At 49.9% G+C, this 27,653-nt stretch overlaps 13 protein-coding genes across 13 annotated transcripts; 4 read left to right on the forward strand and 9 right to left on the reverse strand.

Moving 5' to 3' along the window:
- Window positions 1-200: 200 nt before the first annotated feature.
- Window positions 201-1,306, reverse strand: GGI43DRAFT_390796 (uncharacterized protein). Its single transcript, XM_083204365.1, has 2 exons — window positions 946-1,306; window positions 201-810 (listed from the first exon to the last, which is right to left on the reverse strand). The coding sequence occupies exons 1-2, from the start codon at window positions 1,114-1,116 to the stop codon at window positions 391-393; spliced, it is 591 nt and encodes a 196-aa protein (XP_083066269.1). The 5' UTR covers window positions 1,117-1,306; the 3' UTR covers window positions 201-390.
- Window positions 1,307-3,859: 2,553 nt separating this feature from the next.
- Window positions 3,860-5,561, forward strand: GGI43DRAFT_19938 (methylthioribulose 1-phosphate dehydratase MDE1). The gene is made up of 3 exons (XM_083200042.1): window positions 3,860-4,561; window positions 4,786-5,295; window positions 5,372-5,561. Exons 1-3 carry the CDS (start codon window positions 4,410-4,412, stop codon window positions 5,463-5,465), a joined length of 756 nt encoding a protein of 251 aa, XP_083066270.1. The 5' UTR covers window positions 3,860-4,409; the 3' UTR covers window positions 5,466-5,561.
- Window positions 5,562-5,628: 67 nt separating this feature from the next.
- On the reverse strand, window positions 5,629-7,145 carry GGI43DRAFT_390810 (uncharacterized protein). The gene is made up of 2 exons (XM_083204366.1): window positions 6,645-7,145; window positions 5,629-6,567 (listed from the first exon to the last, which is right to left on the reverse strand). The coding sequence occupies exons 1-2, from the start codon at window positions 6,938-6,940 to the stop codon at window positions 5,658-5,660; spliced, it is 1,206 nt and encodes a 401-aa protein (XP_083066271.1). The 5' UTR covers window positions 6,941-7,145; the 3' UTR covers window positions 5,629-5,657.
- GGI43DRAFT_390811 (mitochondrial 54S ribosomal protein mL53) lies at window positions 7,146-7,785 on the forward strand. Its single transcript, XM_083204367.1, has 2 exons — window positions 7,146-7,416; window positions 7,481-7,785. The coding sequence occupies exons 1-2, from the start codon at window positions 7,236-7,238 to the stop codon at window positions 7,591-7,593; spliced, it is 294 nt and encodes a 97-aa protein (XP_083066272.1). The 5' UTR covers window positions 7,146-7,235; the 3' UTR covers window positions 7,594-7,785.
- Window positions 7,699-9,944, reverse strand: GGI43DRAFT_390812 (inorganic diphosphatase IPP1). The gene is made up of 5 exons (XM_083204368.1): window positions 8,933-9,944; window positions 8,639-8,758; window positions 8,192-8,535; window positions 8,047-8,130; window positions 7,699-7,978 (listed from the first exon to the last, which is right to left on the reverse strand). The coding sequence occupies exons 1-5, from the start codon at window positions 9,440-9,442 to the stop codon at window positions 7,837-7,839; spliced, it is 1,200 nt and encodes a 399-aa protein (XP_083066273.1). The 5' UTR covers window positions 9,443-9,944; the 3' UTR covers window positions 7,699-7,836.
- Window positions 9,945-9,954: 10 nt separating this feature from the next.
- GGI43DRAFT_390814 (Eisosome component PIL1-domain-containing protein) lies at window positions 9,955-11,473 on the reverse strand. The gene has a single exon (XM_083204369.1). The coding sequence runs from the start codon at window positions 11,364-11,366 to the stop codon at window positions 10,653-10,655; it is 714 nt and encodes a 237-aa protein (XP_083066274.1). The 5' UTR covers window positions 11,367-11,473; the 3' UTR covers window positions 9,955-10,652.
- A 464-nt stretch (window positions 11,474-11,937) lies between these two features.
- On the reverse strand, window positions 11,938-13,145 carry GGI43DRAFT_20147 (uncharacterized protein). The gene is made up of 2 exons (XM_083200075.1): window positions 12,434-13,145; window positions 11,938-12,267 (listed from the first exon to the last, which is right to left on the reverse strand). Exon 1 carries the CDS (start codon window positions 12,884-12,886, stop codon window positions 12,572-12,574), a length of 315 nt encoding a protein of 104 aa, XP_083066275.1. The 5' UTR covers window positions 12,887-13,145; the 3' UTR covers window positions 11,938-12,267; window positions 12,434-12,571.
- A 12-nt stretch (window positions 13,146-13,157) lies between these two features.
- Window positions 13,158-13,573, reverse strand: GGI43DRAFT_390817 (uncharacterized protein). Its single transcript, XM_083204370.1, has one exon. The coding sequence runs from the start codon at window positions 13,468-13,470 to the stop codon at window positions 13,210-13,212; it is 261 nt and encodes an 86-aa protein (XP_083066276.1). The 5' UTR covers window positions 13,471-13,573; the 3' UTR covers window positions 13,158-13,209.
- Window positions 13,574-13,946: 373 nt separating this feature from the next.
- Window positions 13,947-16,167, reverse strand: GGI43DRAFT_20183 (dolichyl-diphosphooligosaccharide--protein glycotransferase subunit OST1). The gene is made up of 3 exons (XM_083200079.1): window positions 15,319-16,167; window positions 14,391-15,239; window positions 13,947-14,323 (listed from the first exon to the last, which is right to left on the reverse strand). The coding sequence occupies exons 1-3, from the start codon at window positions 15,762-15,764 to the stop codon at window positions 14,047-14,049; spliced, it is 1,572 nt and encodes a 523-aa protein (XP_083066277.1). The 5' UTR covers window positions 15,765-16,167; the 3' UTR covers window positions 13,947-14,046.
- A 44-nt stretch (window positions 16,168-16,211) lies between these two features.
- GGI43DRAFT_20112 (hexokinase-domain-containing protein) lies at window positions 16,212-18,979 on the forward strand. The gene is made up of 6 exons (XM_083200070.1): window positions 16,212-16,646; window positions 17,220-17,342; window positions 17,425-17,450; window positions 17,511-17,921; window positions 17,993-18,447; window positions 18,513-18,979. The coding sequence occupies exons 1-6, from the start codon at window positions 16,607-16,609 to the stop codon at window positions 18,934-18,936; spliced, it is 1,479 nt and encodes a 492-aa protein (XP_083066278.1). The 5' UTR covers window positions 16,212-16,606; the 3' UTR covers window positions 18,937-18,979.
- GGI43DRAFT_20141 (protein-arginine N5-methyltransferase) lies at window positions 18,752-20,937 on the reverse strand. The gene is made up of 3 exons (XM_083200072.1): window positions 20,560-20,937; window positions 19,175-20,498; window positions 18,752-19,112 (listed from the first exon to the last, which is right to left on the reverse strand). The coding sequence occupies exons 2-3, from the start codon at window positions 20,451-20,453 to the stop codon at window positions 19,078-19,080; spliced, it is 1,314 nt and encodes a 437-aa protein (XP_083066279.1). The 5' UTR covers window positions 20,454-20,498; window positions 20,560-20,937; the 3' UTR covers window positions 18,752-19,077.
- A 423-nt stretch (window positions 20,938-21,360) lies between these two features.
- GGI43DRAFT_378650 (VTC domain-containing protein) lies at window positions 21,361-23,904 on the forward strand (the record flags this gene model as incomplete). The annotated part of the gene is made up of 3 exons (XM_083202723.1): window positions 21,361-21,891; window positions 21,957-23,549; window positions 23,623-23,904. The coding sequence occupies 3 exons, from the start codon at window positions 21,361-21,363 to the stop codon at window positions 23,902-23,904; spliced, it is 2,406 nt and encodes an 801-aa protein (XP_083066280.1).
- A 278-nt stretch (window positions 23,905-24,182) lies between these two features.
- On the reverse strand, window positions 24,183-27,650 carry GGI43DRAFT_390831 (MCM DNA helicase complex subunit MCM4). Its single transcript, XM_083204371.1, has 3 exons — window positions 27,201-27,650; window positions 26,271-27,137; window positions 24,183-26,212 (listed from the first exon to the last, which is right to left on the reverse strand). Exons 1-3 carry the CDS (start codon window positions 27,505-27,507, stop codon window positions 24,354-24,356), a joined length of 3,033 nt encoding a protein of 1,010 aa, XP_083066281.1. The 5' UTR covers window positions 27,508-27,650; the 3' UTR covers window positions 24,183-24,353.
- Between the last annotated feature and the right edge of the window lie 3 nt (window positions 27,651-27,653).

The raw sequence follows: 27,653 nt of genomic DNA on the forward strand, positions 1-27,653 counted from the left end.
CGCAGGGTCCGCAACTCATGGCTCACATGGTAGAAAGTCTCCCCACATCAGATGATTGATTGCACGATGTGCTCGCTGGTCCAAGTGTAAACGCCGGTCAACCTCAGCAAGACTTTGGGTGTCAGAAATAGAATGAGTAGTTCGCTATCATGGCATCAGGCAATAGGTTTTATAACATCACAGAGAATTGGAATCGCAAGTTGTCAAATTGTCCAAACAGACTCTTTTGGTATTATCCCTATCCAACCAATCCATATTACGTTTTGTGGTTAAATACACACAAGCTTGTCATTAAATCCTCAAAACCATGAAAATTAAACCCCTTTACATCCAAAACTGAAATTAAAAAGATAGCAAAAGACAACAAAAAAGTCAAGGGATATCTCAAAATTACAGAGCCAGGAGGGCAGCGACGACACCAACAAAGGCACCACCAGAGGCAATCATGGCGGGAGCAGCGTTGGTGGTAGAGGTGGTGGCAGCAGAGCCGGTCTTGGTGCTTGAGCCGTTGCCGGTCTTGGTGGCAGCAGAACCAGTGGCAGAAGTGCCAGTCTCAGTGCCCTTAGACTCAGAGGAACCAGTGCCCGTAGGGGCAGCAGCGGTGTCAGTGTTGGAGTTGGCGGCGTTGTTGCCACCAGCGGCGCCAGTAGCCTCAGGAGTGCCCTTGGAGGTGACAAAGTAGTGAGCGTTGATGCACGACTGGATGCAGTCGCCGAAGGCCTTGTTATCAGCGGCAGTGCCCTTGCCCTGGGGGCATTTGGCGACACACTTGGTGGTGTCGTTGGCCTGAGAGTCGCTGGGAGAGGGGACCTGTTGGATATAAGTGTAAGTCATCCTGTCATGATAGTTCTGAGCCACTCATTCACTTTGCTTTTCTCATGCCTTCAAAGTGAAGGAGGGAGAAGAAGTATAAGTGAGAGCATGAGAAGTAGGACAAAAACATACGGAAACGCAGTGAGCCTGGCAGTTGACGTCGCCCTTGGCGCAAGCGTTGTAACAAGCCAGCTGTGAGGCCTGAGCGGGGCTCATGGAGACAGCGGTAGCCGGGGCAGAGGCAGTGGTCTCGGCAGCAGCCACGATGGCGAAGAGGCCGGAGAGAAGGACGGAGAAACGCATGGTGACGGAAGTGAAGTTTTTTGTTGGGTGTACAAAAAGATGGGCTGAGACTGGAAGTCGTAGAGGATAAGCACACGAACGAATGTGAGCGATGGACCGAAGCGAAGGACGAGTCGAAAGACGATCGAGATGATGAAGAAAAAGAGAGGAAAGAGAGGAGAAAAAGAGAAGGTTCTACGCCGAGGAGCAGGGAATCTCCCTTTTAATAGTACGAGCACCCGACGAAAAGGTCAGGACGCGGCCAAGAGGTCCCAAGGCCAAGGCCCCAGGCGCGTAACGAGCTGTGGTAGCTCTGGGAGACCAATAACGCATTGGCGGCAAGCCTCGCCGTCGTTATTTTCGGCGCACAGTACGGGTCATGTACCGACGGGAAATCTCCTAGTGCAGCGCCGGGCCTGGTGCTGGCAAAAATTAGTGCATGAGAGACAAAAAACCTGCCGGTCTTAGGGGGCCCCGCCCAAGCATTACTTGCTGCCCTCGATGCTACCATAGGCAGGTAGCCACAGTACCTGTAGTAGTCTGTAACCTTCCAAGTAAACATTGGAAGAGGCCCGAAAGCTCAGCTATGATGACCCAGACGAATTTCTACCGTTGCGAGTACAACATGCGTAGATAGAATGGACGTCCGTTCTCTGTGGCAGCGGCGCAAAGCCAAGGCGGCGACTTTAATTGCGTGGCGCCACGATGTAGCAGCCGCAATCAAACCGTGCCGCAACCCCCAACTTTGGGCGTGCAGGCAGTTGATGCCGTGGCGCCTGAGATTGCTTTGCCCTGTGGCACTCTTGCTGCCCTTTGCCTCGTAAAACATTCCCACGTTGCTGCGTGTTCACAACCTTCACAAGAGTTTGGCTCGTATTCAGTCGTAATGATCTGCTCTACATGCATTGAATCTGCCCAACGGCGTCGACAATGGGGTTTCCCATCTGACTTCTGTTTTCCTGCCTTGCACCAACCATTTCCCATTTCTCAGATCACGACCCATTTCGCCGAGGCCTGCGCCGTGCGATGCGGTCATTGATTTTTATCGGCATCTCGGCCATGGGTCCAATAGAGGCTGTGTGCGGCTTGTGGGACGGGCCACCTCTGAAGGCCTGCAAGTGCACTATCTCTTACCCTGGCTCCCTTGTTCTAATCTGTTTTCTTCATGCGGCGCAGTGACAGAACGAGGCCACCTCTTGCCTTTGCCTTTTTTCTTTACGTTTCGTTTTACCCATGTTCAAGACGATGTCATCAGCATAAAGTTGAAGCTTCTTCATGGGCCACTCACCCATCTCCCATCGCCGATTGTCTCCCCGCTGCTACTAGGACTGCTAGCACCAGGATAGTACATACCACATTACCATCGAGAGTCGTGTGTACATCCAAGCATTTATTGGCTGTTTTGTTCCATTCGGCTAAGGCCTGCAGGGGCATGAAGCAGCGCTAGGGCGGCCCATCCTAGCGACGACTTGCTTGGTGGTTTAATTCTAGTGACTAAGACAAAAGTTCAGGCCGTATTTTGAATTTGATCGTCCTCTGGAATTCGTCACACGGTGACATTGGTGAGTAATAACATCAACATCAACATTGGCCACTTCATGCTACAGTTTGTGCTGCTCCCCTGTTTATTAATATCATATTCCTTTTTACTTTCAGATATCAAAACGTGTCACCAATATCCGCTTACACAGCAAAGCCAATGGATACGAAAGGGGGAGGCTTACACTGGTGCAAACCCAAAACAGAAGGGCAGCGGAAAGCCAATTCTCGATAGCAAAGCAAGCAAACACAGCTTACCACACAATGCCGCCCTTAGCCCATGAGGCTAGGCTCTCTAGCCTGTGACCTCGAGCCACCAGGGGTCGCGGCGCTCCCTTTGGCTTGAGGATACAAGCCAGACCCAGTCCCGATTCTTGCCTTCGTACTGTGCCTTGGATGCTAAAAGGCTTTGGCTCCTTCTTATACGAGGGCTCCATTGGCGATCGGTGCATGGCCGTGCCATACGGGGCAGATTCCGAAGGGGGATCTAACCAAGTTGCGGCTGGTGAAGCTGACCACGGCCCCTGGTCAGAGGAACATCTGCTCCTTGTGCAGCTGAAAGTCGTATGCACGGGCAGACCAGCGACATCCGCCTCTGTCCTGAGGATAGGACCGCAATTTCCACAAAAACATTGGCCAACAAAACCTTGGACTCGGCTTCCCCAGGCCTCGTGACCATGGAGCTTGGTTACGATGGAGTCCCGAGCGGTGCCTTCTCTCGGCTTTGGCAAATGGGGACTCGGCTCATCGCGACTGTCACCAACTGTTGGCTCCTCATTCTTTCAACGGTGATGTGCGAGAAGGCACGGCAGTGAAGACGAATGAAGTCACCCATGCCCCTTGGAGCTGCAGCACTAGGCAAATACTACTGCAACTCCTGCAGCGATACGTGTAATGCGGGTTCTTGAATGCTAATTTCAGGACCGACTTAATACATATATTTGTCTGAGACAACTGTATCACAGAGTTCTAAACAAAATTATGCTTTGTAGAGTTCTCAACAAAAGGATACTTTTGAGCGTCCCCTTTTTTGTCCCTCTTCTCTTGCAGCATCCATAATATAAAGTCTGGCCTAGCAGCAGTAAACGCGGGCGAACGCGTGACGATCTCATCCTTTGATTCGCCCTTTCTTACTCGAGCCAATGAGACGAGCTGATTTACAAGATTGAAATGAGGTGGTGAAACACGGTCAGCGAGGGCGATGCTTAGTAACTAGGGCGAGGTTTCGACCAACCACAAAGCTAGGAGAGATTCTAAGTGCAGGAAAACAGGTACGAGGTACGAGGTACGAGCACACTAGTCTAACGGCGCTTCTCAATCGAGACGCGATGATGCACATACAGACACCTATCGAGATTCCTATGCGCTTTCACCATGGCAATCCTGATGATTGTTCTCTATGAATAAGACGCTGCTTCGTGTTTTGCCCCATAGTATAGACGTCCCGATCTAATCTTATCTTACTTGTAACAATCGAGATTGTTTTATGATAGGGTGGCCCTTGCGCTCCTCCCAGCAAGCAGCCCACGTTTTTTTGCTTCCCTGCCTAGTACCTATCACAGCTAAGCTCGTCATTTTCGCGCATGGAGGGGCAGCCAGGGAAAAAAATAGGTGCACTAACTTGAGAGGGGCAAAAAGCTCTCTTAGACGCAACGGCAGCTTTAGAAAAGAGAGCTCGAATTGTTGTGTTTTCGAAGGAGAAATAATTCATTCAATACTATTATTACACATCGCTGCATTATTTATTATCCTTTTAGCAGAACAGATCCTTCACAATGGCTGACGCCACTGTCGTTGACAACCCCGACCAGCTCATCACCTCCACGGATCCCGAGCACCCTGCCAACCTCATCCCTTCGCTGTGCGCCAAGTTTTGGACGCTGGGATGGGTTACTGGCACGGGAGGAGGATGTTCAATTAGAGACGAGTAAATGCCCCTCCCCTTAATTGGATTTATTGCCTTGTTCATTGCTCGGTGATGAGCATGAAGATGATGCGGATGAGCTTCCCTTGTGCCATCTCAAGTGAGAAGAACAAGGTATAAGACTCACATAACAATGTATAAGACTTTCATAACGGCGTCTCACCATATATTCATATATACCATCTCACACCTATACAAACTCCAACTAACAATCCCCCCCCCAACAGCAATCTCGTCTACCTCGCCCCCTCCGGCGTCCAGAAAGAACTCATGAAACCAGCCGACATCTACGTCCTCTCCCTCAAAGACCAGGAACCCTCCCTCAAGCAGCGCACCTACCTGCGCTCCCCTCCCGTCTACAAGCCCTCCCAGTGCACGCCCCTCTTCCTCGCCGCCTTCACCCGCCGCAACGCCGGCTGCTGCATCCACACGCACTCCCACTGGGCCGTGCTGGTCACGCTGCTGCTCGAGGCAAAGGGTAACAGCAAGGTCTTTGAGATTAACAACATTGAGCAGATCAAGGGCTTTGGCAAGGGGTTCGGTAAAGTGGGCAACTTGGGGTACCATGATACCTTGAGGATTCCCGTTATTGAGAACACGCCGCATGAGGAGGACTTGACGGAGTATTTGGAGGCGGCGATGGAGGAGTATCCGGATACGTATGCTGTGTTGGTGAGGAGACATGGTGTCTATGTGTGGGGTGATAATGTCCACAAGGCAAAGACTCAGTGCGAGAGGTGAGTGATCTTTTCTTCTTTCTTCTTCCTATCATCCATATCGAGAAAGTGGCGCTGACGGATTGTCGATATATAGTCTGGACTATCTCTTCCAGCTGGCCGTTGAGATGCACCAGCTTGGCCTACCTTGGATCAGCGAGGTTGCCCAGATTGCTCCCCAGAGGTCGTAAGGCGACGTAGGATTAAAGAGATAAAGAAAGAATAGAGAAAAGGAGATATCAACTTGGAAATTGGAATTTAGATTGGAGTTAAAAAGGTGCAGAGACCATCCTATCTTTTAACAACATTAGGATATAGTTATGAATGTTAAGTCTTCTTTTTATAATATATAATTCTCGCATTATGCATGATTTTCTTTTTTCTTATAGCTCGTCTCTTGAGCGCGTATCTTCTACAACAACCTCTGCAGACTCGCTTCCTTGCAAATCATCCTGAACATCCTCACCTTCGTCAGGTATCGTCCCCAACTCATCAGCTTCATTTACCGCATCCACAATCTTTCCAACTTTCTCAATCATGGACTCATCACCCTCACCATCTCTCTCCTCCGCCACTTTCGGCTCTTGTCCCACCTTCGCAGTAGGCAAGCTCTCATCCGGTAATCCATCCACCTTAATCTCCCCATCAATCACCACTCCAGCTTTTCCAGACTGCCCAGGCTCCCGACTACCACTGTGCAGGACTGCGCTTCCAGCCTTTGACCCAACACCAAACACAATCCGTAGCGGCAACCACACAAGCCACCACATTGGTCCGTACAAGATTCTCCTAAACACGAGCCACGCACCCGTCACCATCAGCATATACAGCGCCGTCTGCAAATACCACGTATCGCTCTTCTGAGACTTGAGCAGCGTGCCCAGTAGGTCCCTCGAGCTGGCCAACATGCCATCCAGCGAAGTATACGACTCGTCCAGCTTCTTCAGTGCGGCCGACGACTCCGTCAGCGTCTGGTGCGCAAACTCGCTCTTTGTAAGCTCCGACGCAATGAGGGCGTGTGTCCGTCGCAGGGCGTCTGTGACGTTGCTGCTTGCTCCCACTGTTTGCCGGTCTTCTTCTGATAGACTGGACTGTAGTTGACGGCTCTGATTGTAGCTGGGTCGTAGAGGTCGAGATATTACTTGTGATTGTTCGGCGCTGCCGCCGGCGGAGGTGTCTGTCTCTGAAATGGGCTCGGAGAAGGACTGTACCATGAGCTCTCTTTCTAGCCTTTGTGCTCGCTCTAAGCTCTTCTTCGCTGATAGACGTGCCTTTCGAAGTGATGATCGATGGCTATACAAGAGTAATTTTAGCATGTGCCAAATTGCCTCCATATCTCTGGAGATAGGAACCATATCTGGTCTCCTTACCTGCCCAATTCCTTTCCTACCCTCTCGATCCCATCCTCAAGCCTCTCCTTCTCATGACCTCCTCGCCGCAGATATTTCGCCTCTTCGCATAGCAGCTGCTGGTCTTCCAGGCCGTTCTTCAATATCAAGCCAGCTTCTGCGCTAAGCTCTCCGCTCACACTGCCTTCTTCTTCGATATTCAAGGGCACAGATCCTGGTTGGAATTCCACGTTTGCCAGGCGATCGATCAGTTCTCTTAGCTGCGCCGTAGTCTCCTGCAAGGCAGCTAGCCGTTCCTGTAGTCCCTCTAGAGACATCTCTGTCGTTTGAAAAGTCGCAGCAAGAGAAAATATTAGTTCGTTGTATAAAAATTAAGAATCCCGAAAAGTTGATAGCTGGACAACTTTCAAAGCTAACATGTCATCATCATTGGCTCGGCGTGGACAGCAAAGTACCTTATACAACGATATGCTTATATCGGGTCTCCACCAAAATTCAACATCGTCCCGCCAAAGCCCACTATCGACAAGCCGTACCAGCAGCGACAAAAGCTCGATTCTCGCCCTACACTTCTCTGCGCCGCAGTGGCCTCCCCTCTATCCAACCGGCAAGATGATTACCAAATTTATGACCGAGGTCACGGCCAAATTCAACCCCTTCTCGACCTGCGCCAAGCCTGCTCGTCTGTTCCTGACTTTCCTCCCGCCAAACGTTCGTGCGAATGGAACGGTCGTCAATACGGCTCTCCTCCCGAGAGACTCTGCAGAGAATAGCTCATTAAAAGTCAAATTCAGTACGTTTACTTCGAGAAACACAAGGGCTGTGTCAATTGGGAATGTGCTAACTTATTTGCGCAGAGGATGGCAAGGAAATGGACTTCAACTGCTCAAAATTCAACATCAAGAGTTTAGTCGAGGAGGTCGACCGTCACTCGCGCCAATTACAAAAGGCCGCTGATTTGTCCGAATAAAATTACAAAAATTTGTCTCTATTTTATGCATTGACGGCGTTACGCGGGGCAGGGATACAGTTTGGATGAGGCCAATGTGGATGTCACTAGATATTGTACGATATATTGTCATGAAACTTTTTTTATTTTAGTACTTTTTACTGCAGGGCTTAGATTTTACGCCTGCAGGGTATACACTATCAAAGACTAAACATTTGATACATGTGAAGCCAGCAACAAGTATTCATCGTCAAATTATGCTTTCTAAGCAGAAGCACCGCTGATGAAGAACCACTTGTCAATGGAAGCGTCGATCTTCGCGGGGGGGAGCTCCTCGTGAGGAGGCAGCTTAGGCAGGGACTGAGGAGCAACGCGGCTGGGAGAGTGCTCGACAGTCGTGTTGGTGCTAGAGAAGAAAAGAGTTAGTTGGATCGATCATTTGCTGTCATTTGGGCCGCTGGGACTTGAACTTACGTGGAGACGCTGCCAGGCTGGGTCTTGCCAGTAATGAGGCGCTCCCAGGCCTCACCACACTCGCGGATGACATCCATGGCGTAGCTGTTATTTTGTTAGTTAAAAACACTTTGTGGGATCTCTACGAGTAGGAGAAGACACATACGCCTTGTTCTTGCACTCGCCAGTGAAGGCGAACTGGTTCTCGGGCTTGCCGTCAGGGATCTTGTAGATACGGAACCACTCGTTGGTGGCACGGAGGAGGCCAGGCAGGTGACGCTCAACGTCCTCGACATCGTTCAACTTAGGAGCCAGGGGGTCGTTCACGTCAATAACAATGACCTTCCAGTCAGTCTCCTCCTCGTCGAGAAGGGCCATGACACCGAGGACCTTGACCTGCTTGATCTGGCCGGGGTAGCCAACAAGCTCGCCGATCTCGCAGACATCGAGAGGGTCGTTGTCACCCTTGGCCTTGGTCTCGGGGTGGACGGTGTTGGGGTCTTCCCAGGTCTAGAGCGCACAACATTGTCAGTTGTTGTTTTAAAATCAGAGAAATTGACACCTAGCCAGCATAGCTAGAATTGGGTATCAATTGAAATTTGGTGTCGCATACCTGGGGGAAGGCACCGTAGTTCCAGAGGTAGCCCTTGTGGGGGAAGCAGTTGCGGACGAAGCGAAGCTTGCCCTTCTTGACATCCTGCTTAATGGGGTTGAGGAGCTCCTCCTTGGAGATCTATGAGAGAAGAGGCCATAAAAGTCAGTATCTTAAAAGAGCGGTGCCTAAAACGAGGGGCAGCAAAAAAGGGATGGGCAAGGTCGAAACTAGATGCGCTCGTGTCTCAGATGAAAGACAAGAAGGCAGCCAATTCCTTCCAGATCCAATCAATTGCTGTAATTGCGAGCTCACCTCAAGCTTGCCGTTGGTCCATCGAGGAATCTCGACGACCATGTTCAGGATGGTCTGCTCCTGGTTGGCGTAGAGAGGAATGTCGTGGAAGGGAGACACGGGGACGCCATCCTTCTCGATGTAGACGCGGTGCTCCAGAGTGTTGGCAGCAGCCACCTTGCGGACGGTGTATCCAGACATCTTGGGAGATTGTGATGATGAACCAGAATTGCTGTTCAGATGACGAGCAATTTGAGCAGTTCGCTGGAAGGGTTGGGAAGCTTGCGAGGAGGCGGAGGAGTTTTGACCCGATGGAGGGGGCGGGGCACGCAGACCCATATTGACAGCGATAGGGATAGCACTGTCAGCACCTGTAGTAATACCGTCTACAGGCCTACCGGAGCCCTGTGTCCAGGCAGCGTCAGGAGCAGCGGAACTGTACACTCGAGTCGTCCAGCATACACCGCTTTGATTGGGCAAGGAGATTTGGCCACGCAGACTCTGCCACCTGAGTGCACGTCGAGCCAACATGGGCAAATGTCTCAAGATTGGATCGGGGGTCTCTCAACGGGCGGCAGGATAAAGGAAGGCCCCAGTCCTGGGGGAGGACTAATTGGTAAGATGCGTTTATTTCAGTCCTTTTCAGATTCCTAGAATATCAATCTCACAGGGGGCGACTTCGGTTGTTTTGGGCCTTTGACCGAGGTTCGTAGCAGGCTTTTCAGTGCCGGTGTGCTCTAACGGCTGCCGGAGATACGGGGCGGCTATGCAAATCTGTACTGTATGCACATACGAGAGGCGGTAAAGCCCAGATGGCACGAGCTTTACCAAGGCTGTTTTATTGCGGGTCTGTTAGGGAAACGGCTCGTCCCAAGTACCGAGCCCCTCAAATTTATGCGCCACGATACATGAGCGTCGGCAAAGCTCAAACATATTCGCCATCTCTGTCCGTACAGGGTAAATATCGTAAATATTCTTGGGCACATCACTTCATCTTACACAGTGGCCCAATCCTTCAATTCCTCAATCCTCGTAGTAGATATGAAATAGCATTGCATACCCATTCTAATAGTATACCACTTCATCCTCGAATATGCAATACTCCGTGCTCTTACTATGAAAAGCTGTTACATCTCTCCACATTATCAGTTGAATACACCTCTCTATAAATAGAGCTCTATTGTTCATTACTACAAGTAAAAAAGTACCCAACTTGGCGTATCAGTTGGATACAACTAGATATGCTTCTTAGAGCGCCCAAAGAAAGAATAAATAAACCACCCAACCCATATAGATAAGCCCGAGCAGGTTACCGAATCCCCTTGCAAGACTCCTCGCCAACAGAAGGACGTCTAGACCTTTCGTTACATGTTAAAGTCATACCAAAGTTTCAATATCTGATTCAGTTTCATGCCCCTCCCCAGCCGCTGATATTAACTTGCTGGTCGACTTCGTCTGCATGTTCTTCTAATATTTCGCTTCTTCCTGGAGCTCTGTACCTATCATCCGGCTGATACTCCTTGAGATTAGCTTCGGCGTCAATCAGCACTTGTTGAGCTTGAACTCCATGTTCGTAGGGCGCGAATGGCTCTCCTGGCGCGACTGTATTAGCGTCGAGGAGCTCGAGGAGGCGAAAGCCGTGCTTGGCTAGAATAACTTCTTTCTCAGCGCGCTCAATAGCAGCAGCCAATTCGATCTGAAACGCTTCCCTGAAGTTTTGGCGAGTCTATAAAAACGATTTTTAGCAAACTGCAACCCATCTGGCCAACCGGTGGAAACCACGGACACTTACAATATTCGTTAACTGCGCCTCGGCAACCAGACTCTCAGCCTCTACCCTAACAAGCTCCTGCTCTAGCGCGGCCAGTTTAATGCTGTGAAGAGGTTTTTTCGTTCTGACTTTCTGGATTTCATCTATCACCTTGATCTTTCTGTTGCGGATTGGTTGAACGATTTTCTCAATGTTACGAATGATCTTGAGATGGCCACGTGCATCTTCCAGTGCAGTGATATAAGGCTCTGACAATTTGCCCATCTCTTGCAGAAGAAAGCCGACCTTGCTAGATATATCGACGATGGCTTCATCTTTTGTATCCTTGCCCCACTCGCAGATTTGTCTGCCAATTTCCACACGTTCTTCGCCCGCTGACTTGTATGCGTCGATAAGGCCTTTATCATTCTTGATAATGCGATACTGCTTTCGTGAGAGCCCAGGCTGAACATAGTCTAATAGATTGAGGAATGAGGCATAGTTCCAAGACTTTGGGGATTGAGGCTCTGTATTTGTATTGGAACGAAACGGTGCACATTTATCCCTAATCGGAGCAGCGTTAGACCACGTCTCTTGGATATTAAGTCCCCGATCCCATGGTTGTTCTGGAGCGGTGTCATCGAAAGATGATTGAAAGGCATGTTGGGACGGCGCAATGGGGGATAAAAAAGAAGTTTGAGACATGATGAAATGATATGATGAGAATAGAATAATAATCGACCCAAAAGAAGAGTATCATGTGGATGATAATATGAGAAGAGGAAAAAGAGGCCGATATCACTTACATGGTGTTTATTTTTCTAGGTCAATCTTCAATCTTAGCTTGGAAGGTGGCGTTCTAGTATAATCCGCAAGAGCACTGTATCTAAGGCTCCTTCTAGCTTAGAAAAGTGGTATATTTATATGTATGAGGAAGCTTAGCAACTTGAGTTGCGTTTTCTGTCATGGCTAAGGAGGCCAGCCTGAACTGATAATAGCACAAAGAGAGGGAAGTGCTGTGATTTCAATGCCGCAAAACAAATGGATTGCAAACAAAGCAAACTGGGCACTGAATCAAAGAAATCCGGCCCCATTTTATTTTGGAGCATGTCTGGCGAAAGGATGTCTGGAAAGATAAACATTGTGTCGCAAAAGATTGCTTGTCACAATTCACGAGGCCTTTGGCGGCGAAAGGTGATATTGCCAAAGAGAAAGCACATTGTCTACCTAAATGTCTTGAAAGGCACAAATAAAGCTAAATATAGCAGTGAAATGCACACTTAAATTGATAAAGACAGTAGAGAGCCTGATGCAGGCTGCGATGCCCCAGCTTTTGAGATGGGCTGAGCCTATGATGTCATTTCGACATCGTAATACAAGAAGCAGGCGATGAGTACAAGCAGTAGCTTTGACTTGGGGAGATCGAAAAGGCTCTGAAAAGTCTGGATAAATGTATTCGCTGATGAGGCGCCATCATAGGATGAATCATGACGAAGTAGGCATCATTTCATTCAATAGTGTGGCCGCTGGCTTGATGCATGTGCTGTCAGAAGCGGAAGTGATGCGCAGTCGGATCATTTAAAGGCTGGCACCTGAAAAAGGTGATCTAGACCATCTAGCATAAGCAAACATGTACGTCTCATAAAAATATAGATAAAAAGAACAAATAAGTAAATTCATGTTTCCAACGCCGTCATCGCATTCAGAGTCTCATGAAGCCGTGGCTTGCCTCGTTCCCGTCATTACCCGCCCGCTACCCTAGTGTCCCATACCTCGTATCATACCATCCATATCCTATTCTCAGCCCAAAAACGCTAAACCTTAATAACACCGATTTGAATTCTGCACGGATATCATATTTTTTTTCTCCCTCTATTTTTTTTTTAATAGGCAGCCAAATCAACATAGATTTACACGTAGCGGCTCTGGGTCGTCTCCTTGTACACAACCCTCGCCGGGACGACGCTGCGCCTGACGCTGCTGGAGCTGATGCGAGGGCTGTACGTGCTGACCCGGGGGCTGCTGCTGTATCGGTCAACGGCCGTGCGGCTCGTTCGCGGCGAGTGGTGAGAAGAAGAATGGTGATGGCGATGGTGGTAATAGTCGACACCTGACTCGCGGTATGAGTCGCGGTTTGAGTCGCGATACGACTCACGGTGTGGTCGTGCAGGAATGATTTCCTCCTTGTAGTAGTATTTGGCCTTTGGTTCCACTGAGAAGCACATCTTGTTTGTGTTGAGTAAGAGAGACGATAAAATGTAGGTAGAGTAGGCTGGTGTGTCGCTTTGCGCAATCGCTTGCAAGTAATACCGACTTTGCTTGTCTAAAATTGGCGATATGAGAGACTTCCTATAGATCTTTTGGCTGGCTTCAAGATAAAGCTATGTATGTATATATGTAGAAGCGAAGAAGAATAGATTTCTCGTGAAAGAATGCTTTGGCTTATGAAAGAAAAGATGAATGGATGAGCCCTCTTTGAACGCAAAGGAGCGAGCATTACGTTTCTTTAAATAAAACCAAACCAAGCTGTGACTACCTATGACTATGACTACCCTCCACTGCCAATCAGTCCCGTAGCTTCGGCCAAGCTCATCCTCTTGTCTCGTGTGGCTTTTCTTACTCGTTCCCGTGGCCAAGTTTCTGATCTCTGATCCCTGTCGGCGGTTCGAGCTGCTTGGCCCTGCGCCACTCCACCATCTGCACGCACGGCGACGACGCAGGGCATTGCTCTAACACGAAGGTAAGATGCTAGCTGCGTGAGAGCCGAAAGGCAAAAGGTCCGACAGCCAACCAAAAGGCACAGCCTCATCCAATTCACTGCTGTTAGTCTCGCCTTTGCCGAATTCAAATCTGAGCTGCAACAGACTAGTAGCCTGAGCTGGCTGAGCTGATGTATTTTGATGATGCTGAGGTTAGCATGTACTGCTAGCACTACTAGCACGATTATGCGAGGCACGCACTTTAGTTGGGCTTTTCTTGGGGCTGTTTTTCCTTGGCTCGCCCTCTGGATGGATGCGAGTTCGCGCCATCATGACGGGACGCTAATGTCGTCATCGCAGCAGCTCTCCATTACCCAATGGGGACCTCACCAGGGACTATCGCCAACATCATTGTACAGATTCCCGCCTTGCAATGATGCTAGGTGTCAAAATGATGACATAAACATAAAAAACAAGTCTGCTTGAATTTCTACATACTACGCTGCTAATGCTGGCGGGCTTAGATCTAGTGCGCCATAGATCTAGCGAATCTCATCTATTTGCCAGGTCGAAATCGTACTCAAACGCCCACTTAATGACACATCCTCTAAAAATATCGCTCTTGTTTTTTTTATCCGTCAAACATGGCGACCCAAGAAAAAGCTATAGATTAATCTGGTACATTTTTATTTGGATGAAAATCCCACCTCCACCTTTCCAACTGCCCATGCTGCGGCGTAAACGGCTAGCATGCTTCCAAACACCACCAGGGGCTTTTGGAGGGTACCTGCCAATGGGGTGTCGTACGAGATGATCAGATCTCGGAATCGGAAGTCATCTACCAGGTTCTTGGCCTTGATCACAATGGCGGTTCGGCCAGTGGTGTCGAGATAGGTCTTGTGAAGACCAACCGATGTCTCAACAATTGACGAATCGGGGAGATTAGTGTAGAATTTCACGTTCCTGGTTCCTAATTAGCTACAATTCCAAGCATTATATATATATATATAAAAACGAGGGTAGTGCTTACTCAGATCCCTCAGGGAGGAGGACGCGGACGGTGACTTCGCCGTACTCAACGCCCTCAGCTTGCTTTGGTCCCTCGATGAATGGAACCTTGAGCACATGGCCTCCGCTAGCAGTGTTGCGCAGGACATTGGCAGCATTGGTGTTCCAGCCAATGGTGAAAGGGTACTTCCAGCCGCCAAAAACAGGATAGCGGGGCTTCAGCTCCAGCATGGCCTCACGCTTGCTGCTCCTGAATCGAGAAGTTGATACGTTTCCAATGGCATCGGTGAAGTAGGGATCAACGCTGCCAATTTGAAGCGGGAACTTGAGCTCCTTCAGAGCAGAGGTGGCAGGGTTGTAGTATTGAGATTGCGCCCACTTCACACGGTTAAACAGAGTGGAAAGGTTGGCACCCCGGTGATACAGATTGTATCTTTCCTCAAATGCCACGTTGCCACCCCAGTGGCTGACCTCGATATCTCTCTCCAGATCCGCCACGTGGAGCACAGGCTTGGTAAACTCGAACCTAACCTGGGCTGGATAGACGGCGCCGGCGGGCTGTTCATCGAAGGGTCCATATAGCAGCTTGCTACCGTGCTTTTCAGGAAACTCCTTGCCCTCGCTATTGGTCAATGTGGTATAGTCTGGGATGGTAACCGTCGACAGCTTGACCTCAGTCTTTTGCTTCAAGGTTGGGTATGCTGAAGCAGCGTAGAGGGAAAAGTCATAGACCAAGAACTGTTGTTCGTCCTGAGCGATTGCGGCCGGGAGAGGGCGATATGGCTTCAGATAGTACCAAGAGATGGCGAGAGTCTGCTGGGCGCCAGCCTTTAGGGGTGCTGGCAGTGTAATGCGGTAGTATTGAACATCGCTGTAGATGATTATTTAGCAACAAGAAGCATAATTGATCACCCGCTGATGACCATTGATATACAATGAAGCAAGCGTACCTCTGAGAACTATACTCGACTAGGTCGACTCCAAAGGGTCCAACCTTGTCATCTTTGCGATCTTTCGCTTCAATGCCACCAAGGCGAGCTATCTGATCCGCAGTAAACGGCAGGAAGTATTCATCTTGAGGCTCTTTAGAAACGTTCTCAACCAAAACGTTGATTTGTTCCCTCGCAAAGCTCTTCTCGACCGAAACGACATGCACCAAGTTGGTGTTCTTAAAGACTGGTGGGGGTTTGAACTCGGCAGGTAGAGAGACGACAGAGAGGGCGCTGCAAGGACCAGCCAGGAGGCCCAAAAGCGCCGCTACGAATGATAACGACTTCATGTTGACGAGGGAGTGGAAGCGACACTCATTGATTGTGCGTACCCTGCGCAATGGGAGTCGGACTCTCGATCGCGAGACTGTGGCAGCTTCGCTCTTAGTGGCAGCCCCAAAAAGCATACGTCGCCCATTCGATTAGCGACAGCGACAAGCTACAGGGGTGCGAGAGCTCGGGCCCAGCCAACCAGAGGCCGCGCTGGGGGCCGTCGCGGCAATATGAATTTCCGGGCTCGGAGTACACCACAGCAGGTACCTTATCCTTGCTGAAGCTTGTTTCGGAGGTGTGTGAGAAGGGAGTGGAGACATGACGATAACGGTGCATCCGTTTTCTTCTTGTTTGCGTGGGATCGACCAGAATCTACCGGCCGGCAGTGTTGAAGGGGTTCCCATCTGCACTGTTAAGAGTCTAATGAAGAGAATTGCGAGATGAGATACAATAATGGGGAAAAAAAGGAATTCAGCTGTGATTGTGAATTGTAAGAATGTTTGATAGTGATAGGATATCCAACCACTTACCTGATGACTAGAAAAAATTAAAATTAAAAACGCTCATATCTACTATCTCTGGCAATTGATGGCAGTTGAAGGCCACTAAAGGCTGCTCTCCATAATGGCTATTTGGAAGCCTAGACGACGTGGAGGCAGTTGGAGCAGCAGCCAACCAGAGCCGGAAAGAGTGGCCCAACAGGCCCCTCGATCCCGACTAGCCCAACCGGTGGACTTTTTATAGCTCCAAATCTGCTTCCGTTGCTGTGTCCGGCTTCTAGACTCCGTGCTCTTGCTGCTATTCTCTCGACCAACGGCATCTCCTTTTTCTTCTTTCTTCATACGCTCATCTTTGCATTGTTACCTCGTGCCTAACTCAACCTTACTCCCTCGCAGCGGTTGCTTCATTGCCACCCGCACATCCTCCAAGGAGCTCTTTTTACTACCCCGCCAGGCCCCGCGATCCAGCTGTAAAAATGGTCGGACTTGGACCCCGTCCACCTCCCTCTAGAAAGGGTACGTTTAGTGTTCAAGATTTGGAAATCTGGAGCTGTTATCACTTTGTTCTGCCAATCTTCTGTCAATCTATTGCTCTCTGTTTCATCATTGATGCTGCCTGGAGCTCTGGTACAGCTTTGGGCTTTTCGTTGATGCCCACTGTTGCCGATATCGTGCCATGCTCGCCTAGAACAGGAGATTTTTCTCCGGTAGCTTGATGCCGATATAGCTACTAGGCATTGAGCTATGAGAATAATCGGTTGCTCTAAAGGAGAGACATGAGTAAGACATTTTAGCTTTCAATGGCTAAGCGTCTTAACTACAAGCTACGCGCAATTGCAAGATAAGCATAAGCAACGGCTTCAAGCATCTCGTGAACGTCATTTTGATGTTACACAGGCGCTCAGACCTCGTCTAGAGCCAACGTCATGATTTAAATTCACCATCAAGATAATACTTTTTAGAGGTCTAGTGGATCTCTTTCATCAGTACAGGCTTTACACGTTTTATACCTTTCGTTTCCTTAAGCATACGGGCTGCCAGATATCATGGAGAGTCTCATAGCATACATGCTGACTAGCGATATGCCAGGTTCCAAGGCGGATATCCCTAAGGATCTTCTCGATGAAGTGAGAAAGCTGGAGGAGGTTTTCACTGTCGACACACAGAAGCTTAAGCAAATCACTGATCATTTCGTGAGCGAGCTTGCCAAAGGTATGTGTTGCTGATGGGTTGCTGCGTAGCGTCGTAGTGATGTTGATCTTGGGCATCATGTATGCTAATATTTAGCAAAAAGGCCTCACTGTTGAGGGTGGCAGTATTGTGCGTAATTATTCATGTGACCGAGTGAAAGGTAACAAGTTAATTGCTAACAACCTTTAGCCAATGAACCCAACATGGGTCATGTCTTTCCCTGATGGCTACGAGACTGGTTCCTTTTTGGCCCTCGATATGGGCGGTACCAACCTGCGTGTCTGTGAAATCACCTTGACAGACCGCAAATCAGAATTCGACATCATCCAGTCCAAGTATCGTATGCCAGAGGAGCTCAAGACCGGATCTAGCGAGGAGCTATGGGAGTACATCGCAGACTGTCTTCATCAATTCGTCGAGACTCACCACGGTGACTTGACCAAAATCGACGCGCTGCCCCTAGGTTTTACATTCTCTTACCCAGCCACTCAACACCACATCGATGAGGGTATTCTCCAGCGCTGGACTAAGGGATTCGACATTGCCGGTGTCGAAGGAGAGAACGTCGTGCCCATGTTCGAGGCTGCCATTGCCAAGCGTGTAAGTAACTCCTATTTCGGCTTGACAAGGAAAGCAAGAAGCTCGCTGGCTTACAAAGTATAATATAATAGGGAGTACCCATTAAACTATCAGCCTTGATCAACGACACCACAGGAACATTGATCGCTTCCGCATACACCGACACCAAGATGAAGATTGGTTGTATCTTCGGAACTGGATGCAATGCCGCTTACATGGAAGACTGCGGCTCCATCCCCAAGCTGGCGCACATGAACCTTCCCCCCGATACCCCCATGGCTATCAACTGTGAGTGGGGTGCCTTTGACAATGAGCACAAGGTATTGCCTCGCACAAAGTATGATATCTCCATCGACAATGACTCTCCTCGCCCGGGACAGCAGGCATTCGAGAAGATGATTGCAGGTCTCTACCTTGGCGAGATCTTCCGATTGGTCTTGGTGGACTTGCACGATAACAAGGAGGTCCACGTCTTTGAGAACCAGGACATTTCATTGCTCCGCAGGCCTTACACTCTGGATTCATCTTTCTTGTCTGGAATTGAAGAGTGAGCAAGCTCCCATCTACTGATATATTACATGTTTACCGGCTGACGCTAACGAATCATGAAAGGGATCCCTTTGAGAACCTTCAAGAGACTTTTGATACCTTCCAGTCCAAGCTGAACATCACTCCCACCGTCCCTGAGCTTGAGTTGATCCGAAGACTGGCAGAGCTCATCGGAACACGAGCTGCCCGACTTTCCGCCTGCGGTGTCGCAGCTATTTGCAAGAAGAAGAATTACGAATCCTGCCACGTTGGTGCTGACGGATCCGTCTTCAACAAGTACCCTCACTTCAAGGCTCGTGGTGCACAAGCCCTGCGAGAAATTCTCGACTGGCCTCAGAAGGCCAACCCCAAGGATGAAGACCCGGTAGAGATCCTGGCGGCCGAGGATGGTAGCGGTGTTGGAGCTGCTCTCATTGCTGCTCTGACTCTCAAGCGAGCCAAGGCTGGCAATCTGGCCGGTATCTTGCACCCCGAAAACTTTAAATAAACATAAAATATCTGTCCCGACCTGATGTCATCTACAAAAATAATCCCTAGGCAGAGTCTAAGATAGAAATATTTTGTTGTTGAATCTCAGCAAAGCATTGCACTTGGGGGCATCTGATTGGAGTCTATTATCTTGTTCACATTAACCCATAAAAGTGCATACAGGCAGTCGATACTCTGTTCGGTGTTAGTTAATTCGCGTGTGAATACGTCATGATCATGAGGGGCAGGGTTCTTACTGTCTAATGTCCAGTATCTTCGTCGAACTCCCTTCCACTCTCCTTCGCCGTCTTCGTCCAGTTTCGCCATGTCGACATCGCTCTCTTCCCATTCTACATCTAGACCAGCATCCGCGCAGTGCATCTCCACGACTTTTGTGTATACGTCATAACATACCCTACGGTCTGCGCCAAGGCCGTTGAAGAAGCTGAACCGTCCCTCCTGGTCCAACAATCCAGGGACATGCTCCATGAAGAACATGCGCAGCTGTGAATAATCCTCTCCAAAGGTATCGAAATAGATGGCGTCGTAAAGCTCACCCTGCTCCAAGAGCTGGAGTACTACATCTTGCCATTTACCAGCAAAGACCTTGTAAGCACCCTCTTCAGGACCGCTCTTCTCCCATTCAGATCCGAACTTGGAGTCGGGCTTGGAAATGTGCTCCAAGACGCCCGGGTGCGCCTCGATAATGTGGTGTTTTGACGGCTTCAGGTCTGCGAACATGCCGTCAATGATTCCCATGCCGAAGCCGATGTTAAGGACGCGCTTGCCCTGCTCTGCGTCGGGGATGAGGGCGGCGACGGAGCGGCGCATGATGTCAGTCTCCCAGGCCATCATGACGCCGTTGAGGTCGGAGTCGAGGAGCTTGTCGTCGTCGTAGGTGAGTTTGGATTTCAAGTATTCCTCGCTGGTAACGGGTATTTCGTTGGCATCGGGGGGAATGAACTTCAGAGGCTCTTCGGTGTTGACTTCGGCGTCTTGAGCCTTTGCTTCGTCGGCAGCGGTGGCAGCAGCAGCTTCCTCTTGATCTTCCATGACCTCGTCGGCGTCTTCGTTATCTTCCTCTTCGCCGGAAGAAAGCTCTTCGTAGCCGTCCATTAGGGCAAATAGAAGCTCTGCGCGGACGCCGGCATCGACGCAGATGTTATACAAGGCCTTACGACCGAGTCGGTAGGCGACGCAGCCGGGAGTCTCGTTGTTGGCATCAACATCGTTCCAGATGGCACCGTTGAGGAACAGATCTTGGATAATCTCTCTGGCCTCTTCTACGCTTCCATCTTCACCTTCCTCTTCCTCCCCTTCAGTCGGTTCGTCGGCAGGGCCGCAGGCGCGGATCGCAGCATGGAGCGGGGTCTCGCCAGTCTTGGGATCCTGGATGCTGGCCTTGCCACGCTCGGTGAGGAGCTTCTTAAGGCCGCTTCGGTCATGACCCCATGCGTGGTAGAGGATATCACGGGCCTCTTGGGGACACTCGGGAGATATGCGGGCTTGGAGGGAGTCGTCAATTGGCGACGGCATGATGAGAGATTGGACTTTGATATGGTGGGGTATTCGCTATGGATTCTATTGTATACGCAAAATAATAAGCATGTGCATATGCCGAAACGGGATAACAGGCTCGTACCTTGTCGCTAAACTTTCAAACTAGCCAAATCTTCCTTATTGTCGTATTCCTGCCCTCAACCCTTAGTGTAGACCAATTATTGGAACTATACTGGCGTCATCCAAAGGAAAAAAAAAAATTGATATCGATTCTTCGCCTTGCCCCACCTAGCCCGACGCATGCAGTGATAGCGACGAAGCGCTGCACGCTCTCCACACTCTTTAATCGATTGCTCCAGCGGCTGCAACGGCTGTGGAATAGCGCTGCGTTTTTTTGGCGGCTAGCTCTGCAGCGGGGGCACGCCTGTGGCCACCCGAAGCTCTAGTGGACCTGCTTCAGGCCACCCGAACTCCGTGGCCTACACGCGCTACCCGATATCTTGATTCAGCGCTCCAAGGCCGCTGTGGGCCGCTGTAGCTAGCCTAGCAGGGGGCCTTCCACGTTGCGCCGCTAGCTGCTGTAATTCGCTGGAAGCAGCTTCAGAAGCCTGCCGGTGGGGTCATATTCCAGACCAAGGTTCAGACGGCATTGACGGTCTTTTATCTCTGCTCCAGCATCATAAGGAAAAAATTCCGGCAGCCGATAGCTTTTTTTTGCTCTGCAAGCATTCCATTCGCTGTCAGCATCATCTGCCCCGTTGAAAGGTGAGTTCCTCTCGGTAAACGGGCCCGGCAAAGCCTGCATCGCGTCGCATTTTGATCTTGAATTTTTCCTCCCCTTTTGCTTCTTCCTGCTTTATACTGTCGATTGGACTCGAGTCCAGCCAATTGCATTTTCGTTGCTCGTTACCGCTTCTTTCGGAGCTCGTTAGCCGGTATCCCCATGCTGATTGCGAAAGATCTCAAGGCCATCAACAAGAATTGGACATCGCTGAGATCCCGAGGTCAATCGTCCCAGGTCGGACCAGGCGTCGTCGTCATGAAATTCGGCGAACAGTTACGGTCAAGCATCATCCGCGAGTACCAGTGGTACTACATCGACTACAATGGACTGAAGGGGGAGCTGAAGGACGCCTCGGGCCCTCTCGCCGGCAACGGCACTGGCTCCAGGCAGTGGACCGAAGATGACGAGACGCGCTTTGTGGGCAAGCTGGAGGCGGAGCTTGAGAAGGTCCATACCAAGCAGCAGGTCAAGGCCATGGAGATTTCTCGTCGTATTGCCGTCAGCGAGCGCGAGGTCAAGGAGGTCGTAAACCGATTGAACGAGCGCGGCCTTGGAGAGGAGGGCCCCAGTGAAGAGGAGTTTTTGCTGCTGGAAGAGGATCTGAGTGACATCATTGCCGACGTCCACGACTTGGCCAAGTTCGTCCAACTCAATTATACCGGCTTCTATAAGATTATCAAGAAGCACGATGTAAGTTGAAGACCTTTTGTTCTTTTTGATTAGCTTTTAGCCTTGCTAATTGTAGCGCTCTCCAGAAAATGACCGGATGGCATCTTCGACCTGCCTTCGATACTCGACTCAAGGCCAAGCCTTTCTACAAAGAAAACTACGACGCGTCCGTCATCAAGCTGTCTAAGCTGTATGACCTCGTTCGAACCCGAGGCAATCCCGTCAAAGGTGACAGCGCCGCCGGTGGCTCCCAAGCCAGCTTTATCCGACAAACGACCAAATACTGGGTGCATCCTGACAATGTGACTGAGCTGAAGCTCATTATCCTCAAGCACTTGCCTGTTTTGGTTTTCAATGCCAGCAAAGAATTCGAGCAGCAAGATCAGGCAATTACGTCAATCTACTACGACAACCCCGAGAAGTGGGATCTTTACGAGGGCCGATTGAAAAAGACAGAGGGTGCAGAGGCTATCCGACTTCGTTGGTACGGTGGTATGAAGACCGAGACCATTTTCGTTGAGCGCAAGACTCACCGAGAGGACTGGACTGGAGAAAAGTCTGTCAAGGCTCGATTTTCGATTAAGGAGAAGAATGTCAATGCTTACATGAAAGGCGAGCTGCTGCCCGCAGCCATTTTCGAGAAAGCACGCAAGGAGGGTAAGAAATCAGAAAAGGTTATTGCCGAGGACGAGAGACTTGCCTCAGAAATCCAGTATTCAGTCTTGAAGCGCGGATATAAGCCTGTTTGCCGCTCTTTCTATAATCGAACTGCCTTCCAGCTGCCTGCCGACGCCCGAGTGCGAATTTCATTGGACACCGAGTTGACAATGGTTCGAGAAGATAATCTGGACGGCCGAAAACGCTCTGGCGACAACTGGAGACGTATGGATATTGGTGTCGACTACCCATTTTCGCAGCTTCCTCCTGAAGATGTTGAGCGTTTCCCTTATGCTATCCTTGAAGTGAAGCTCCAGACTCAAACAGGACAAGAGCCGCCGGAGTGGGTCAGGCAGCTCATTTCATCTCATTTGGTTGAAGCTGTTCCCAAGTTCTCCAAATTCATCCACGGTACAGCAACTCTGTTCCCCACCCGCATCAACCTGCTTCCTTTCTGGATGCCTCAGATGGACGTCGATATCCGCAAGCCTGTCACCCATGACTTTGGCATTCGTAGACCTGATATCTCTGGAACAACTACCACGTCAGATGACGAGGAGGAGCTTGATTCCGACGATGAGGAACTAGCTTCGGCTCGCCGTGGTGCTGGCAATGGCGAATCTAGCAGACAGGGAGGTAGACTTCGTGCCGTTGCCACGGATACAGAAGGCCAAACAGTAGATATGCCAGGTGAAGATTTCCCTATCTACGATTCTGACGATGAATACGACGAGAACTACGAGCTGGAAGAGGCCCGAAGAATTGGCGGATGGCACTATTACCGTGTATTGTTTTCATCAAAGGCCCATACTGCTGCTTCGAAGACTTGGAGCGTCTTGAAGTACGTAATTCCGCACCCCCAAGGAACCCAAGTGCCTCGATCCGCCAGACTTGAAACTCTCTTCGGTAGCGGTAGAGTCCAAACCAAGAGATTCCGCGCTCCTCCTGGCAAGAAGATCTATGTTCCGGTTCGCGTCGAGCCCAAGGTGTATTTTGCCGCCGAGAGAACATTCCTTGGATGGGTAAGTTGCCAGACAGTGGAAACTGTGAATATCCTCTTTTATTAGAGCCTTTACTAATTTGATGTTTCTACAGCTCGAATACTCCATTTACATCGGTACTATTGCCACAACTCTTCTCAACTTTGGAGATCACCCGACACCCACAGCGTTTTGGATTGCTGGTATCTTCACCTTCCTAGCCATCTTCAGCCTGTTATATTCCGTGGGAATCTACCTTTACCGCAGCCGGTCAATTCGTAACCGTAAGGCGGCTCGATACTACGACCGCTGGGGCCCCAGCGTCCTTGCCTCTGCTCTGTTTGTGGCTGCCGCCTTCAACTTTGTATATGAGGGCCGAGAGAGGAAATACTGGTAAAAAAAACATAACCTCTTTCAAAACAGTTTGTATTAATTGGCGTGATTGCAAGGATGTATAATATGCATGTTCAGTCCTTTGTTGTACATGAAAGTATGTCGCTATATTTGTAAAGATGATGGGAATTGTGACGAGTAGCGTGGAGGGCGGAGGACTGAGCAAGGAGTTGAGAGTGTTCTCTTTATCTTTCTTTTCTTTTTCTTTTTTAGGATAACCACCAAATGCATATTCTTAAAGTGTTTGTTTACTTATTAAACCATTTCTCAATTTTACGTGAATTTGATATATCAAAGTTGTCTTCGTTGACATTCGCATTAAATTATTTCTAGCTTTCTAACTCTTTTTCTCTTTCTCTGATCATCAAAGCAATTCATACCAAATTTTAAAACATCAAAAGCCAATAAACCAAATTTTTTCTTTCCTCAAGAACCAGCAAGTATCCTATTTCCTTAAACAACGGCCGTAACTCTGCGAACGCTCTTTCTCGCTCCCTCGCCAGATACCATGATGGCATTCTCAGCCTCCAAAGTCCTCATCACCTCATTAAACTCAGCCTGCTCAATAGGCACGCTGGAAGATTCGGCCAACCTCCTGGACACGTCGCTCCATCGGACGGTATTTCCACCAGCAGTCATCTCATCGAGCAGTCGCAGTGCTGCGTCCTTGAGATCACTGCGGCGCTTTCGTTCCGCAGAGCTAGTGCCTTCTGTGAGCAGGCTCATGTCGATTCTTCCTTCAGAGTCTGTGGCGGCAGTCTTGAGAGCAGATTGAATGAGGCGGTAAGCTTCTTGAACATCGTCCCTGGTGACAGTTTCGGAGAGTCGCATCTTGGCGTGAGCTTCGGCGAGACGGATCATACTTTCGAGCTGTCGAGTGGTGGCTGTAATGCGCTTCTCGGCGGCGCGCACGTCTTGTCCGAGAGCACGCATAGCAACGTAGCTATCAGTAAGCTCTTGGGCTGCTTCATCCGAGATCACTGGCTGAATGTTGGAGCGTGCGTATGAGATGTACAGAGTAAGGAATTCAACGGGGAGGATATCGTCGCTGGTAGGCGCTGACTGGGGCTTGTCTTCCAGGTACATGGACAGAAGATGCTTTGCCAATCGGCGATCAGCCTTATCATCAACTCGGTCGAGAATAAGATAGATGAGGTCAAAACGGGAGAGCAGGGTAGGTGGAAGATCGATGTTTTGCGGAACGGACAGATCAGGGTTGTAGCGACTGCCGATTGGGTTGGCAGAAGCAAGGATACTGGTTCGAGCGTTGAGGGTAGTGATGATACCGGCTTTGGCAATTGAGACAGTCTGCTGCTCCATCACTTCGTGAAGCACGGATCGAGTGGACTCGTTCATCTTGTCAAACTCATCGATACAGCAGACACCACCATCAGAAAGTACTAGAGCACCAGACTCGAGGACCAACTGTCTTGTTTCGGGATCGCGAGTAACGTATGCAGTCAAACCGACGGCTGAAGAACCCTTGCCGCTAGTATATACACCACGAGGGGCAATCTTGTGGATGTATGAAAGCATTTGCGATTTAGATGTGGATGGATCACCACAAAGAAGGATATTGATGTCGCCTCTGTATTTAGGGCTGCCACCCTTTTGGAACGTCTTGTTGGTTCCACCAAACAGCTGCAGCAGAATACCCTTCTTGACATCGTCCATTTCGTAGATTGAAGGAGCTAGCGATCGCGCGAGAAGCTCATAAATGTCCGGGCGACGTGATATTTCCCGAATCTTGAGCTCATCTTCGGCCGTAATGCGACGGGTCTCCTCCATCTCATTCTTTCCAGCTTCCGCCTCATCTTCACCTTCTACACCAAGTGTAGAGGCATCAGCTCCAAGACGCTTCTTATCGACTTTCTGGACGTGTAGGACGTCCACATATGTCTTGTAGATGCTCTTGATGGCCCTTTGTCGTGGGTTAACCCGCACAGGACTAACACGGAAAATGCCAGTCAACTGGACACGGTCACCAGCCTTGCAGAAATCAACCAGCTCGTTATAGACGCATACAGATACTGAATGGGGTGTCTGTCCAGCGGGGATGCTGTCTGGGGTCTCTTGGAGCTTAATGACTTGCTTGTCTTCAAATGAGCATCTGTTGTGAACGATCTGCATTGAGTTTTTAGAGGCGCACATCGTGCGTGGGCATTCGGTAGGCTCTCGGATCTTGCCTCTGTCCAAGCCGACATTGACGGAATGATTGCAGACGTTGCAACGGAAGAATGCATCCTTCATGTCGGGGATAACAGGTGTGGTACGGATAACAAGACCCTTGATGGAAACGAGGCGGTCCATGTCTGAATCACATGTTAGATTTCTGTCTCAAGTAAGTGAATAACCCGTGCTAGCTCTTACCAGAAGGATTCAGATCTCTCAAGTTAGTTAACTTGTCAAGACCGAACGGACGCACGACGTAAAGTGAAGCTGCCACCTGATCCTCCAATGTAGGATCCTCATCGCGGGGGCGGGGTGTAGGGGTGATGCCTTCATCAGGTCGGTCAGAGCTGGGAAATACAGGCTCAGAGCCTTGTGTGCTTCGCTGAGAAGCTTGCTGTCCGGCACTGCTCTGAGACGGTCGGTTTCTCATTGTTTCAGCCTGGGCAAGCTCCAGCATCAGGTCATGAACAGACTGATCCATAACAGGAACTACTTCCTGGGGATAGGCTTGAATCTGATGCCATAGCTTTCGTGTCGGTGGGTAGAGGTTCAAGTCTGAGATATCGAGATAAAGTCGAGTCGTACCAAGCAGTAGCATGTTCTGCAGAGCCTCCCAGTAGGGCTTGGATTCGGCGTCAGATGAAGAATTCACCTCGGCATCTGAAAGTCCATCTCGGTACATGCGGTACTTGAGGGTGAAATGCCGTAAGAAGTCTTTGAAAGTAGAGAAAGTATCATCGATGGACACGGTAGTACCCCAAATGAGACTCTGGCCAGGGCCACCCAAGATATCGGCCTCAGAGGTGTTGGGATCTCGGTTTACAAAGGAGGCAGCATCAGATCCAGGAGCTTGGCCTTCTCGCATTACTCGACCAGATTCATCCAGAATGACACGTCGAGGAGCACGTGGCGTCCGTACTGTATCTGAGTTGATGTCTCCACGTCTGTAGGGTGTGCCCCGACTGGAGCCAACAAAGAGGCCACTGCTTTCGCTTCGCAGATCCGAATGCAGCCTTGGAGTTCGGCCGGGACTGGAGCTGGGTTCGTATCGAATGGGAGATGATTCTGCATTGATTCAATTATAAGCTTGAGGTTTGAACCCATAAGAAGCATCACCATGAGCCTTACCTCCTGCAAGGCCGCCGCTGGCTCGAGGAGTTCGATTGCCGTCACCATTAGTTGACTGGGTATCTGTCATCTGCCTCAAGGGCGAGCTCGGCGCAGGTCCGCTGGCCTGCTGAGTGCTTTGGCTATTCGACATCTGCCGCAGAGGCGAAGAAACATCTCCCATGACCTCATCAATGCCCTGGCTTGGAGCTGGCGAGGACTGGTAGAACAGGGGACTCGATACCATCTGTGCGGCCTCAGCTTGCCGTGTAGAACGACGAGGCGTCGCGGACTGCGAGTCCCGCTGCCTTCGGTTTGGCGTCGACATCTTTTCTGCAGTTCAATTAGCAGGAATTGAGGTTGTCGAAGGTCACCAAAACGAGCTTGGGTTTTTTTGCTGGAGCTGGGCGGTTGGGCAAATCGCACGGCAAAAACGAGGGGCAGATGCAAGGCAAGGGCGGTGGAGTTCGCGTT

Source organism: Trichoderma evansii, assembly GCF_050947405.1.
Source record: "Trichoderma evansii strain SZMC 28006 chromosome Unknown GGI43scaffold_1, whole genome shotgun sequence".
Lineage (NCBI taxonomy): Eukaryota > Fungi > Ascomycota > Sordariomycetes > Hypocreales > Hypocreaceae > Trichoderma > Trichoderma evansii.

Bases quoted from the DNA above. Each gene is read 5' to 3' on its own strand.
- GGI43DRAFT_390796 (XM_083204365.1), bottom strand. From the start codon at position 1,116: ATGCGTTTCTCCGTCCTTCTCTCCGGCCTCTTCGCCATCGTGGCTGCT. The intron at 811-945 runs GTATGTTTTTGT...TATATCCAACAG, and splicing joins GCCAGGCTCACTGCGTTTCC to GTCCCCTCTCCCAGCGACTC.
- GGI43DRAFT_19938 (XM_083200042.1), top strand. From the start codon at position 4,410: ATGGCTGACGCCACTGTCGTTGACAACCCCGACCAGCTCATCACCTCC. The intron at 4,562-4,785 runs GTAAATGCCCCT...CCCCCCCAACAG, and splicing joins GGATGTTCAATTAGAGACGA to CAATCTCGTCTACCTCGCCC. The intron at 5,296-5,371 runs GTGAGTGATCTT...GTCGATATATAG, and splicing joins GCAAAGACTCAGTGCGAGAG to TCTGGACTATCTCTTCCAGC.
- GGI43DRAFT_390810 (XM_083204366.1), bottom strand. From the start codon at position 6,940: ATGTCTCTAGAGGGACTACAGGAACGGCTAGCTGCCTTGCAGGAGACT. The intron at 6,568-6,644 runs GTAAGGAGACCA...ACTCTTGTATAG, and splicing joins GTAGGAAAGGAATTGGGCAG to CCATCGATCATCACTTCGAA.
- GGI43DRAFT_390811 (XM_083204367.1), top strand. From the start codon at position 7,236: ATGATTACCAAATTTATGACCGAGGTCACGGCCAAATTCAACCCCTTC. The intron at 7,417-7,480 runs GTACGTTTACTT...TTATTTGCGCAG, and splicing joins CTCATTAAAAGTCAAATTCA to AGGATGGCAAGGAAATGGAC.
- GGI43DRAFT_390812 (XM_083204368.1), bottom strand. From the start codon at position 9,442: ATGTTGGCTCGACGTGCACTCAGGTGGCAGAGTCTGCGTGGCCAAATC. The intron at 8,759-8,932 runs GTGAGCTCGCAA...CTTCTCTCATAG, and splicing joins GGACCAACGGCAAGCTTGAG to ATCTCCAAGGAGGAGCTCCT. The intron at 8,536-8,638 runs GTATGCGACACC...TGTGCGCTCTAG, and splicing joins ACTACGGTGCCTTCCCCCAG to ACCTGGGAAGACCCCAACAC.
- GGI43DRAFT_390814 (XM_083204369.1), bottom strand. From the start codon at position 11,366: ATGTCTCAAACTTCTTTTTTATCCCCCATTGCGCCGTCCCAACATGCC.
- GGI43DRAFT_20147 (XM_083200075.1), bottom strand. From the start codon at position 12,886: ATGTGCTTCTCAGTGGAACCAAAGGCCAAATACTACTACAAGGAGGAA.
- GGI43DRAFT_390817 (XM_083204370.1), bottom strand. From the start codon at position 13,470: ATGAGGCTGTGCCTTTTGGTTGGCTGTCGGACCTTTTGCCTTTCGGCT.
- GGI43DRAFT_20183 (XM_083200079.1), bottom strand. From the start codon at position 15,764: ATGCTTTTTGGGGCTGCCACTAAGAGCGAAGCTGCCACAGTCTCGCGA. The intron at 15,240-15,318 runs GTACGCTTGCTT...AATCATCTACAG, and splicing joins GTCGAGTATAGTTCTCAGAG to CGATGTTCAATACTACCGCA. The intron at 14,324-14,390 runs GTAAGCACTACC...ATTAGGAACCAG, and splicing joins CTCCTCCCTGAGGGATCTGA to GAACGTGAAATTCTACACTA.
- GGI43DRAFT_20112 (XM_083200070.1), top strand. From the start codon at position 16,607: ATGGTCGGACTTGGACCCCGTCCACCTCCCTCTAGAAAGG. The intron at 17,343-17,424 runs GTATGTGTTGCT...TTTAGCAAAAAG, and splicing joins CGTGAGCGAGCTTGCCAAAG to GCCTCACTGTTGAGGGTGGC. The intron at 17,451-17,510 runs GTGCGTAATTAT...AACAACCTTTAG, and splicing joins CTGTTGAGGGTGGCAGTATT to CCAATGAACCCAACATGGGT.
- GGI43DRAFT_20141 (XM_083200072.1), bottom strand. From the start codon at position 20,453: ATGCCGTCGCCAATTGACGACTCCCTCCAAGCCCGCATATCTCCCGAG. The intron at 19,113-19,174 runs GTAAGAACCCTG...AACACCGAACAG, and splicing joins AAGATACTGGACATTAGACA to AGTATCGACTGCCTGTATGC.
- GGI43DRAFT_390831 (XM_083204371.1), bottom strand. From the start codon at position 27,507: ATGTCGACGCCAAACCGAAGGCAGCGGGACTCGCAGTCCGCGACGCCT. The intron at 27,138-27,200 runs GTAAGGCTCATG...GAATCAATGCAG, and splicing joins CAGCGGCGGCCTTGCAGGAG to AATCATCTCCCATTCGATAC. The intron at 26,213-26,270 runs GTAAGAGCTAGC...CATGTGATTCAG, and splicing joins GAGAGATCTGAATCCTTCTG to ACATGGACCGCCTCGTTTCC.